General features: G+C 37.4%; 1 protein-coding gene across 1 annotated transcript; it reads right to left on the bottom strand.

The window, feature by feature from the left end:
* Positions 1-2362: 2362 nt before the first annotated feature.
* LOC131606814 (NDR1/HIN1-like protein 1) lies at positions 2363-3295 on the bottom strand. The gene has a single exon (XM_058878932.1). It carries the CDS (start codon positions 3152-3154, stop codon positions 2495-2497), a length of 660 nt encoding a protein of 219 aa, XP_058734915.1. The 5' UTR covers positions 3155-3295; the 3' UTR covers positions 2363-2494.
* Between the last annotated feature and the right edge of the window lie 11117 nt (positions 3296-14412).

Genomic DNA, 14412 nt, shown 5'->3' with positions numbered 1-14412 from the left:
ATAAGTAACAGCATCTCCATATCTAAAATCCAATAAGTTCGACCAAATAACATCACGCTCCACAAGATTACGCCACCCCCATTTACTAATCAAGGCATAGTTGAACAACTCCACGTTCCTAACTCCTAACCCACCATCTGCTTTAGCCAAGCAAACTTTGTCCCAACTAACCCAACATATTTTTCTTTTATCATCTCCTTTACCCCACAAAAATTATTTTTGAATTTTAATCATTTCCTCTCAAACAATTTGTGGCGATTTAAAAAAAGAAAGCATATAAACTGGAATAGTATTAAGAACTGAGTTCAAAAGAAAGACTTTACCCCCAAGCGACAAATTCTTGCCACGCCAAGAAAAAAGCCTACATTTATGTTTTGAAATAATAGGAGACCAAGCATCCTTCCTTTTGTGATTAGCTCCAACCGGAATACCAAGGAAAGAAAAAAGGAATAGTATTGTTTCTAGGAAGTTGGTTAGGGATGACAACGGGTCGGGTCGGGTGCAGATTTCACACTACCCAAACTCGCACTCGAAATCGGCACCCGGACCCAACCTAAATATTGTTCGGGTGGCAAAATAACACCCACATCCACACCCATTAGTTCGGGTTTTTTCACCTAAATCCGAACCCGCAGCAAAATAAATAAAATACATTTTTCCTACAATTTTTCTACAAAAAATTAAAATTATATAATGTACTCCCTTCGGCCTGAATTATAAGCAAATATTCTATTTTTAGGTTTATTGAGTAGAAATGTATCTGATCTACAAAAAAACCAGATACATTCATTATTCAATAAATCTTAGAAAAGAATATTTACTTATAATAATGGCCAGAGGGAGTATATATATATATATATATATATATATATATATATATATATATATATATATATATATATATATATATATATATATATATATATATATATATATATATATATATATATATATATATATATATATATATATATATATATATAAAAGCAGGTGTGATTTCGGGTTTCGGACGTGAATTTTACACCATCCAAATTCGTATCCGAAATATTGTGTGGCACCCGAATCCAAACTTAAATCTAGTCAACTCGAATTTTTACCCATTGACTCGAATTCGAGTACGGGTGAACACCGCAGATTTGAGTATGCTTGGAACAATGAGTTATTGAGTATTTTTTATGGAAAAAGCTAACATGTGCCCCAAGGGCACAAGTTAATGAGATATTTATAAAAATTTTTTCTTGAAACTTGTATATTCAATATATGAAAACTTTAAATATAACTTTATTGTATTTAATTATATTTAATTTTTTCTAATTATAGTATGCTTAACATGTGCCCTTAGAACACATGTTAGCATGACCCATTTTCTATTAGAATCTACCGAAACTTACGTTTCATTAAGTTGCATTGTGTTGCAGATGAAACAAACCATCATAAATACTCTTTACTCCTCCATCTCTCTCTCATATGCATTTAATTATCATGTCTCAAATGAAATGACTCTTCTATTATTTCCTCATGCCGTATGTGGTCCCACAAATTTCCATGTGCCTGTTTTTGGAAATATGAATATTAGATCGCGATGTTTATGCTCTTAATTACTGATCTCATGTGTTATTTATAAATTTTGAACTTTACATTTTATGAACCAAGGACACGATCCTAAAGCTATGGAAGCATTGATGAATCTAAGTTAACCGGACTACAATTAAATATGACCAAAAAATTTACTTTTATTTTTAAATTTAAATGATTTATGCAAACATAATACGTACAACAAGATTGAACTTCTCTAAATTCATTAAAAAAATTATTTGTTTCTTAGTATACATGGTAAAGGATCCAATGTTGCTTTCCCAAATAACAAACGATACTTGCTCAGATACGTACCGACATATATCAACTTTCTAGGATATAAAATTAATCGATGTTGATTAATTTGATCACATGACAAAATATTTGTATACTAGTTGTATTATTTTGAAGATTATTTTGTTATATTTAAGAAGAAAAAATAATATTATATTTTTTTATATCATAGAATTTATAATTTCGAGACATGTTTCATATTATGACATTTAACTTATTAGTATTTTAAATAAATTTTGATCAATTTTTTTTCATTATTAAATAATGAAGGATTTTTTTTATATATTTAACAAACAATTGAAGAACTATCCATATTTTTTTAGTTATTTAAATTTTAGTATCTGAACTTACAATCGATTAATCGTATTTATTAATTAAGTTAAATAAATATAAGTTAATGATATGTAATTTCATCTCGAGTGAATTTATATTTATGTATTAATAAAAATAAATATTAATATTTATTATCAATAATTTTTAAAAATAAATAAATCATTGAAAAATTACTGCAATACTCTATTATGAAATCGGTGAACACAAAATAGGGCATGGTGGAGAGCATGAGCTAACAATTCTAATACAATGTAAATTAAAAAAGAAAAACTAATATCATCATCACTAATTACTAAACATCAACACTACAGCTTTGCAAAACCTGAAACTTAACCGCCGGAGACACAACTCCGATTCCATTATTCCGATCACCGACGAACCTAACATAAGCAGGACAGTTAACAAAAACATGATACCTCCCAGAGATCCAGCTCCCAACCTTCCACTTAACCCTTCCATTAACCTTAACACTAACCAACACCATTCCGTTACTCTCATCCTGCTGCAAAGAGCTCAATGTAAACGGCGAAACCGGAACCCCAACGCCGTAGATAAACGGCGACCAGACGGTAAAATCCTTATGCCCTTGGTAAGTATCAGGAAGTGCAGTCGGAAACGAGATCTGCTGGCTCCGGTAGGAAGCGTAGACGTGAAGCTTTTGGTAGTAGATTCCAATTTTGTTGTTAGGGTTGTGAGTGGAGAGTGTGACTTGCATTGTGAGGGAGAGCGTGTTGGGTGTGGGAAAAGGTGAGGAAGTTGGAGAAGAGATGTTGAAGTTGTAGATGGTTATGTCTTGGATCATGAAGTGAGGTTTTGTTGGTTTGAGGATGAGGTATATTATGAAGATGGTTAGGAGGATTAGGAAGACTAGTGAGGCTACGGCCGCGATTATTAGGCGGAGGAGTTTGCGGCGGTGCTCGTCGCCGTGGTGGCCGCATTCTTTGGTGGACATGGTGGTTGGTGTAATTGCTAGGGGATGTTACTAACTAATAGTGTAATGTGTGTTTGTTGCTAGGTAAGATGAAATTTTGAACTAGTTTCATTACAACTTGTCGTAATAGCCTACGGTATTTAATATATGTTGAGAGTATTGGTGAAAATCATAATAAAAATTTAATTTGGGTGGGGAAAATATAGGTTAATAATCACGGATTGGTACGCTGCACTTCCATATAATTGGGTACGGTTCCGTATAGATGAGAACAGTGGCGGGCCCTAAAATAATTATCCTAGAGTATGGGTCAAGTAATGCCCGTTATGATAATTTAGAATCTAACTAGCTATATCCTCGTTTATATCTGGCACCCTAATGAATTGACTATATTATCTTTCATAATTTTAAATTTTTATTTTAAATCTACGCAAAAGTTATGTACTCGTATTTCACAAAATTTGCTTGACGATATTGAAAATCTTGAAGCTAATGCCGACAATTTCTTCAAAAGTATTTTTTAATTTTCATGTTTTTTTACAAGCAATGTTAAAATATTTGGTAAAAATCAAAATTTTCATGAGTTTTTATCATAAATTTTGAAATTTCTAATAAAAACTCTTGTATTTATACCGTGAATTTTGAAAATTCTGGTATAAATGTATGAGTTTTTATCAGGGATTTTAACTTTGTCTATTTACTCATACACTTATACTAGGAATTTTGAAAATGGTGATAGTTCAATTTTTTAATTTGATACCAGAAATTATGAAATTGTTGATAGTTAATTGAATTTTTGAATTTTTCCATTTTTTTAGTGAGGACGAGGAGAAAGGACAGAACTATTGCTTCCAGGATCGCAGATAGAGAGATAACGATGACCCGGCTAGGGCAGCTGAGACAGAGTTTTCCTAGCTACGGGCGGGGAGAGTAGTTCCAACCGGTTCTCACCAAAAACGGTTGGCTGCAAAGTTCTTCCGCGCACCCCTTAACACCTGACGCTGAGCTGTTATAGGTGACATGATGCAGACAAGCAGGTTATTGAAACTATTCATGGTGAGGAGGTGCAGGGTCAGACTGTTATTGAACCAGCTTAGGTGGTCGAGACAAATGTGACCCATATTATTACTGTGGTAGAGACATATGTGGCCTCTATTACTACTAAGGCAGAGACAGATGTGGCCCCTATTACTACTGAGACCGAGACAAATGCACCGTCTATTACTATTGAGGTTGAGACAAGTGACGTCGAGGTTACTGTTATTGGTGGTACAAAGGTTACAACTCCTAATTTGATTGAGCCATATGTGCACACTAACGGGGAGTTCCCTAGAGGGCCCGTTGACCGTTCATTGCTTACAGGATATGCCGACCAAGTGGCATATCGATTATGGCAGGGAGATATATATATATTTTTTGTATAACTTAAATTTATTTATTATTGATACTTGATGTGTTGAAACTAACTGATAATTTTTTTAACTTTGTTTGTTACAAGATTGTCCCACATTGAAGATGACATCCCATGGGCCAAAGATGAAGAGGTTTTCAGATGTTCTGATGTTCATCCCATAGGTGACATCTCAAAGGTATACATGCTATATCTTGTAGCATGTACTATATTTGCAGATAAGTCTCATGTTATATTGATACTCGGTACATGTGGTTGTTCAGTAGCCTTGAGCATGCCAATATGGCTTAGGGATGCGCCGCATTGACTGTCTTATATGCATCACTTGAAGATGTGATTGCCTTTAATACCATGTAGCTAGTTGGCTGTATGAGTCTATTCTAGGTATATTAAAAATTATTATTTATTCATTTTATTTGTAATTCTGGTATGACAGAACCCGGATGTCCTCTATGATGTCGTGACATTTGGTCTGTTATAAAACAGCAAAAGTAGGATAATATGATCTTCAGTTTTAACACTAGCATAATAGAGATCATAAAGATACTGGAACCATTTACACATAATGATAGCACAGAGATTACAATCAGGTTTTGATCTGGGTTGATTTGCTGAACGCACATGCTTTGAAAGAACTCCCTGATGTCATAACCGATGTTATAACATCTTATACCAGATCAATAAACCAGTGCAGAAAAAAGATAACACAAAAAATTGTTAACCCAGTTCGGTTTAACCAACCTACTCTGGGGGCTACCAAGCCAGGGATAAATCCACTATGATAGTATCAATTCAAAGCTAAACTCCCCCGTTTACAACTTCTCACTTAATCACTACCCAAGTTAAATTTCTATCTAAGACTCACCTAGATATGAGGCCCCCCTCAAATCCCTTCAATCACGACCAGTGATAACAAACAGACGACAATAAGAACAGAGTGAAGTCACACTTCAAACACACCATGATCTTGCTTACCAACTTCGATCAAGAGACACAAATTACTCAACTCTTACCTACAGGATTCAAGTGAGGACAATACTTCTCTTACCTACAGGTTTTGAGAAGAACATGGCAGCCATCCCACAGTTCAAATGATCTACCTTAACAAACCCTAATGTTCACATCTTTTCAATACTCGGCTTGCCCAACAAAATAGGCTACAAAGCTTCCTATTTATAACATATTCCCAACTGAACTTGGGCCTTCAACCACAGCTTTATTTGCTGTTACAAACCAGCAGAAAACTTCTGCTAAAAGAAAGGTCTTTAAATCATAAGTTTCCTAAATTGTCTCCATATTTGGAAACTACATAATCTTCAATATTCTGACTTGATTCTCTTGACCTTTAAAACTGCGCCACATATGATTGTATTGTATAATATTCCATGGAATATCCTGCATCTGTTAATTACATCTGGAATCTTCATCTTTCAGCTTAGCAGGCGCGATGTCATGAGTTTCTGTAACACCCTTCTAAACCCCGCGACAATTTTTAAACAGTTATATCAGAGTAAAACATAAACACAAGGGTGCCACAATTATATAAAATAAATAAACCAATCATGGTCAAGTCATGCTTCATCAGGAAACGGTTCACTAAATCGTAATTATGTTTATCACAGCGAAATAAGAAACATTATCAAATACATCCAATGGAATCATAATCCAACACCAATAAAGTAGATTAATTTCATAAAAACTCTATAACTATCGTTCCCCAGTGTTACAGATCAGAGCATGACCGACACGACCCAACATAAACGGATAAACTCTATGAGTCATCCTCACCAAGCACTAATGCCGCTACTCCTCAATCTGAAAATGACAACATGTAAGGGTGAGTCTCATTCTCAATTAGTAAATATTATGCAATTCATAAGCAACAAGCATCATAATATACCGTTCACCCAATTATACATATTCAGATTCACATCCATTATTAATTCACACAATAATAGATTACAACACACACTACAGAAATCCATACAATCATATTATGACAGAATGCATATGACACAACTGACACTATGCATGTGGTACCAATAAACCGTGGAATCAATCCACCTAACCGATCTACGCCTCATCGAGATACGGCCCACCGACACAATTTCCACACAATGGGAAATATGTCCACCAACGATCCAAACATCACCGGGATCCAACATCAATGCATATGAATGAATGAAACACATATAACATACTTAAAACACACCGAATCACGATGAACAACTCATCTCAACACCACATCACCGAATAAGTATGTACATGATCTCAACATCATTAAAATATTCATGCATCCATCACAATCAAATAACAAATCACAACCAATTCATCATCACATCAAACACATTGTCACACCTATCTCATATGCACACAATGTTCAATTCTCATCAAGTAATTAAATCTAGTTTTTAAGGAAATAAAGTCGGCTATTACCAATATTCATTATCCATCTTATAAAACATTTAATTACTTGCACAACGCCCAAAACGGCACTAAGAAATGATTCACAGATCAAACGATACGTTATTTTGAAGTTTGGAAAAATTCACACACAGCAAGGTTCGCTCAGCGGAGCAAGACAGAAGCGAAATCCTTCAGACCCCCGCTCAGCGGACCTCAAGCGACGTCAAACAGGAGCGAACTACGTTGGGACCTCCGCTCAGCGGACCCCCTCCGCTCAGCGGACCTGCAATTTCAGCAATCCCCAAGTCTGCGACAGACCCTGCGATTTCACTCCCTTTTCACCCAAAAACGAATCCAGACATCACATACAGGCATATAATCATCATACATTCAATTATACACCATAAAACATCATCCAAACTCATTATTAACCAATTAGTTCATACAATTATCATCAATTCAATCCAATTATAACACCCTAACCTAACAATCCCAATATCTAATTGAACCAAACCATACATCAATCTACCTATCACCTAAGATTACATAAGAGATACTAAAAGGAAGAGTCCCCCCTTACCTCGATGAATTTCTTGAATGCTCTCCTTCCGGTTTCACGTTCTTGCCTCTTTCTCTTCTCTTGCTCTTTTCACGTGTTCTTCTTTTCTCCCCAAATGGTTCCTTTTTCTTATTTTATGAAAAATAAAATAAAATAAATTAACCACAACTTAGTAAAAGGCCTAACTAATTAGCATCCCTCTTTTACTATCACCAGACCATAAGCCCAATAGCTCTTACTCCCTCATTTTCCAATTAAATCCAATTTAAATTCTAAAATTCCAATTATTTAATTTAAATCCAAATTAAATTAATAAACTGAAATTATGGGTGTTACAACTCTCCCCCACTAAAAGAGTTTTCGTCCTCGAAAACATACCTTAGACGAAAAGTTCCGGGTAAGAGTCCTTCATCTGGCTCTCTAACTCCCATGTAACATTTCCACCGGCTGGTCCTCCCCAAACCACTTTCACCGTTGCTATATCTTTACCTCGCAACTGCTTCACTTTACGATCTTCAATCCTCATAGGTAACATCTCTACAGTCAGATTATCTCGCACCTGTATATCATCTACTTGAATCTCATGAGACGGATCCGCAATGTATTTCCTCAACTGAGATACGTGGAACACATCATGCAAATTAGCGAGTACAGGCGGTAAAGCAACCTGATAAGAAACCTTTCCAATCTTCTTAGTAATCTGAAATGGACCAATGAAACGCGGAGTTAACTTCTTCGACTTCAAAGCTCTCCCAATGCCAGTCATCGGAGTAACTCGCATGAATACATGATCTCCTTCCTTAAATTCAATATCCTTCCTTCTTTTGTCATGGCAACTCTTCTGACGACTCTGAGAAGCTCTCATCTTTTCCTGAATCATCTTGATCTTTTCTGTAGTTTGTTGCACAATCTCCGGTCCAACCACCGTATTTTATCCAGATTCGTACCAACACAAAGGTGTTCTACATCTCCTACCATACAATGCTTCAAACGGAGCCATACCAATACTCGAATGATAACTATTGTTGTAGGTAAACTCAACCAAAGGTAAATAACTATCCCAAGCACCACCTTTCTCTAATACACAAGCTCGTAACAAATCCTCTAACGATTGAATCGTTCTATCCATCTGTCCATCTGTCTGCGGATGATAAGCAGAACTCAACCTCAACTTAGTACCTAAGGCTTCCTGCAATCCTGCCCAAAACTTAGAAGTAAATCTCGGATCTCTATCCGACACAATACTAGCTGGAACACCATGCAAACTCACTATCTTCTCAACATACAACTAAGCCAACTTCTCCATCGGATAATCCATTCTTATTGGAATAAAGTGAGCAGATTTCGTCAACCGGTCTACAATAACCCAGATAGAATCACAATTCCTGCTCGTTCTAGGTAAACTAGATACAAAGTCCATAGAAATTCCATCCCACTTCCAATCCGGAACAAACAACGGTTCCATCAATCCAGACGATTTCTGATGCTCAATTTTCGACTTCTGACAAATTAGGCAAGCATAAACAAACTCAGCAATTTCCTTCTTCATTCCAGGCCACCAAAATAACTTCTTCAAATCATGATACATCTTGGTAGCACCAGGATGAATGCTCAATCCACTCCGGTGTCCTTCTTCCAGAATACTCTTTCTGATCTCAGCAACATCGGGTACACACACTCGGTCTCCAAACCTTATGACACCATTCTCGTCAATTCGGAATTCACCTCCTCGACCTTGGTTAATCAATGTCAACTTATCTACCAATCCAACGTCAGATTTCTGTCCGTTTCTAATTTCTTCAAGGATAATATTAGTTAACGTTAACATTCCCAACTTAACGCTATTAGAAGTACTTTCGCATACTAAACTCAAATCTCGGAATTGTTCAATTAAATCCAATTCTCGCACCATTAGCATAGACATATGCAATGACTTCCTGCTCAATGCATCAGCAACAACATTTGCTTTACCAGGATGGTAATTCAAACCGAAATCATAGTCCTTCAAAAATTCTAACCATCTTCTCTGTCTCATATTGAGCTCTTTCTGATCGAAGAGATACTTCAGACTCTTATGATCGCTGAATACCTCAAATCGAGAACCGTAGAGATAATGTCTCCACAACTTCAACACAAACACCACGGCCGCCAATTCCAAATCATGTGTTGGATAATTCTTCTCATGAATTTTCAACTGTCTTGAAGCATAGTCCACTACCTGCTTATCTTGCATCAAAACACCACCTAAACCCATCAGTGAAGCATCACAGTACACATTAAAAGACTTCGCTGGATTAGGCAAAATTAAGATCGGAGCACTCGTCAACCTCTTCTTCAACTCTTGAAAACCTTTTTCACATTCTGAATCCCATACAAATACTTGTCCTTTTCTTGTTAACTTAGTCATTGGTAATGCCAACTTCGAAAATCCCTCAATGAACTTTCTATAGTAACCTGCCAGACCAAGAAAACTACGAATCTCTAAAGCATTCTTCGGCGTCTCCCACTGAGATACTGCTTCTACCTTCATAGGATCCGTTGCGATACCGTCCTTCGTAATTACATGGCCAAGAAAACTTACTTCCTCCAACCAGAATTCACATTTAGACAATTTCGCATACAATTTCTTCTCCTTCAATAACTCCAACACCACCCTTAAATGATCTGCATGTTCTTCATCACTCTTCGAGTAAATCAGAATGTCGTCAATGAACACTACCACGAACTTGTCAAGATACAGGTGAAATATCTTGTTCATATACTCCATGAAAACACCAGGTGCATTAGTAACACCAAATGGCATAACAGAATATTCATAGTGTCCATACCTCGTTCGGAATGCCGTCTTCTGAATATCTTCTGCCTTCACACGAATTTGGTGATATCCAGACCTCAGATCAATCTTGCTAAACACACAAGCTCCAACCAGCTGGTCCATCAAGTCGTCAATCCTCGGCAAAGGGTATCGATTCTTGATTGTCACTTTGTTCAGTTGTCTATAATCAACACATAGCCTCATTGAACCTTCTTTCTTCTTAACCAACAGTACCGGCGCACCCCACAGTGACGCACTAGGACGAATAAACTTCTTCTCCAACAATTCTTCTAACTGTTTCTTCAGTTCAGCCAATTCTGATGCCGACATGCGATACGGTGTCATCGACACAGGACTAGTTCCAGGAATCAATTCTATAGCGAACTCCACTTCTCTTTTAGGTGGCAACTCACTAACATCTTCTGGAAACACTTCCGGATACTCATTCACTACCCGTAGCTCACCAGTGTTATCGCTCCCTTTCACTTCCATCGAGGAGCACAACATAAATACCACCGCTCCATCATTGATATCCAAATTCATCTGTTTGACTGACATAGTCAAATCCTCAACACTAACCTCTTCAGGAAAGATAACCGTCTTCGTAAAACAATTGATATGAACTCGGTTAAATTGCAACCAGTTCATCCCTAAAATGACGTCAAGTCCTTCAAGAGGAAGGCATACTAAATCCATTCCAAACTTCCTACCAAATATGTCAACAGGACAGTTCAAACAAGCACAAGAAGTAGTTACTGAACCCGACGCAGGAGTGTCAATAACCATACTTCCATGAATAACAGATATTTCTAATCCCAATCGTTTAGCACAATCCAATGAAATGAACGAATGAGTCGCTCCAGTATCTATAATAGCAACTAAAGGTGTGTCATGGATAAAACACGTACCTTTAATTAGACGATCTTCTGGAGCAGTCTCTGACCCAGACAAGGCAAAGACTTTTCCACCAACCTGATCTTTCTTCGGTTTAGTGCAGTGCGGACTGATGTGACCCTCTTCGCCGCAATTGTAGCAAGTCACAATCTTCATCCTACAATCTGAAGCAATATGACCCGCCTTACCACACTTGAAGCATTTCTTCTCTCCACTCTTGCACTCATTCCTTCTATGCCCGGTCTTACCACAGTTGTAGCACCTAACGGGAGCACCAGAATCTCCCCCACTAGGCCTCTTCCAATCCCCAGCTCTAGGATTTCCTCTACCATATGGCTTACCTCTATCCATAGGCTTCTTACCTTTCTTGTCAACCAACTCGCGAGAGTGAGATGACTTCAGCTTAAGGTTATCCTCTTCAAAGATCCTACTACAGTCCACCAAATCGACAAATCGCCGAATTCTCTGGTACCTGATCCCTTGCTTGATCTCATCACGAAGACCATTCTCAAACTTGATGCACTTTGAGAATTCACTAGCCTCGTCATTGTTGTAGTGAACGTAGTACTTCGCCAACTCGACAAATTTCGAAGCATACTCTGGTACCGTCATATTACCCTGAGTCAGCTCCAAAAATTCTATCTCTTTCCTGCCTCGAACGTCTTCAGGAAAATACCTCCTCAGAAACTCTCTCTTGAACACAGCCCAGGAAACAGCTACACCATCAGCATCCAATTCAGCCCTGGTAGCCATCCACCAGTCATCAGCTTCTTCGGACAACATATGAGTACCATACCTCACTTTCAGGTTCTCAGCACAATCGATGATTCTGAAAATCCTCTCGATCTCCTTAAGCCATTTCTGAGCACCTTCAGGATCATGTGTGCCCTTGAACAACGGAGGATTGTTTCGCTGAAAACTGTTCAGCTGCCTGTCAGCACCTATACCAGCTCCATTGACATTCCCTCCCAGTACACCAGCAATCATGCCCAGAGCCTCAGCAATTGCATCGTCGTTTCTTCCCCCTCTTCCAGCCATTGTTCTGCTAAATATAAAAAAATATTCATTAAAACAAGATGTATCGATAGTGTCAACCTTACACTATTCACATACGAGGGATTAACTGACACTAAGACCCTGACTCAAACGACCAACTATGCTCTGATACCACTATTGTAACACCCTTCTAAACCCCGCGGCAATTTTTAAACAATTATATCAGAGTAAAACAGAAACACAAGGGTGCCACAATTATATAAAATAAATAAACCAATCATGGTCAAGTCATGCTTCATCAGGAAACGGTTCACCAAATCGTAATTATGTTTATCACAGCGGAATAAGAAACATTATCAAATACATCCATTGGAATCATAATCCAACACCAATAAAGTAGATTAATTTCATAAAAACTCTATAACTATCGTTCCCCAGTGTTACAGATCAGAGCATGACCGACACGACCCAACATAAACGGATAAACTCTATGAGTCATCCTAACCAAGCACTAATGCCGCTACTCCTCAATCTGAAAATGACAACATGTAAGGGTGAGTCTCATTCTCAATTAGTAAATATTATGCAATTCATAAGCAACAAGCATCATAATATACCGTTCACCCAATTATACATATTCAGATTCAAATCCATTATTAATTCACACAATAATAGATTACAACACACACTACAGAAATCCATACAATCATATTATGACAGAATGCATATGACACAACTGACACTATGCATGTGGTACCAATAAACCGTGGAATCAATCCACCTAACCGATCTACGCCTCATCGAGATACGGCCCACCGACACAATTTCCACACAATGGGAAATATGTCCACCAACGATCCAAACATCACCGGGATCCAACATCAATGCATATGAATGAATGAAACACATATAACATACTTAAAACACACCGAATCACGATGAACAACTCATCTCAACACCACATCACCGAATAAGTATGTACATGATCTCAACATCATTAAAATAGTCATGCATCCATCACAATCATAATAACAAATCACAACCAATTCATCATCACATCAAACACATTGTCACACCTATCTCATATGCACACAATGTTCAATTCTCATCAAGTAATTAAATCTAGTTTTTAAGGAAATAAAGTCCGCTATTACCAATATTCATTATCCATCTTATAAAACATTTAATTACTTGCACAACGCCCAAAACGGCACTAAGAAATGATTCACAGATCACAAGATACGTTATTTGAAGTATGGAAAAATTCACACACAGCAAGGTTCGCTCAGCGGAGCAAGACAGAAGCGAAATCCTTCAGACCCCCGCTCAGCGGACCTCAAGCGACGTCAAACAGGAGCGAACTACGTTGGGACCTCCGCTCAGCGGACCCCCCTCCGCTCAGCGGACCTGCGATTTTAGCAAACCCCAAGCCTGCGACAGACCCTGCGATTTCACTCCCTTTTCACCCAAAAACGAATCCAGACATCACATACAGGCATATAATCATCATACATTCAATTATACACCATAAAACATCATCCAAACTCATTATTAACCAATTAGTTCACACAATTATCATCAATTCAATCCAATTATAACACCCTAACCTAACAATCCCAATATCTAATTGAACCAAACCATACATCAATCTACCTATCACCTAAGATCACATAAGAGATACTAAAAGGAAGAGTCCCCCCTTACCTCGATGAATTTCTTGAATGCTCTCCTTCCGGTTTCACGTTTTTGCCTCTTTCTCTTCTCTTGCTCTTTTCACGTGTTCTTCTTTTCTCCCCAAATGGTTCCTTTTTCTTATTTTATGAAAAATAAAATAAAATAAATTAACCACAACTTAGTAAAAGGCCTAACTAATTAGCACCCCTCTTTTACTATCACCAGACCATAAGCCCAATAGCTCTTACTCCCTCATTTTCCAATTAAATCCAATTTAAATTCTAAAATTACAATTATTTAATTTAAATCCAAATTAAATTAATAAACTGAAATTATGGGTGTTACAACTCTCCCCCACTAAAAGAGTTTTCTGCCTCGAAAACATACCTTAGACGAAAAGTTCCGGGTAAGAGTCCTTCATCTGGCTCTCTAATTCCCATGTAACATTTCCACCGGCTGGTCCTCCCCAAACCACTTTCACCGTTGCTATATCTTTACCTCGCAACTGCTTCACTTTACGATCT

Source organism: Vicia villosa, linkage group LG5, assembly GCF_029867415.1.
Source record: "Vicia villosa cultivar HV-30 ecotype Madison, WI linkage group LG5, Vvil1.0, whole genome shotgun sequence".
NCBI lineage: Eukaryota > Viridiplantae > Streptophyta > Magnoliopsida > Fabales > Fabaceae > Vicia > Vicia villosa.
The sequence above is the reverse complement of the archived record's forward strand: the minus strand, read 5'-3'. Positions and strand labels throughout refer to the sequence as shown.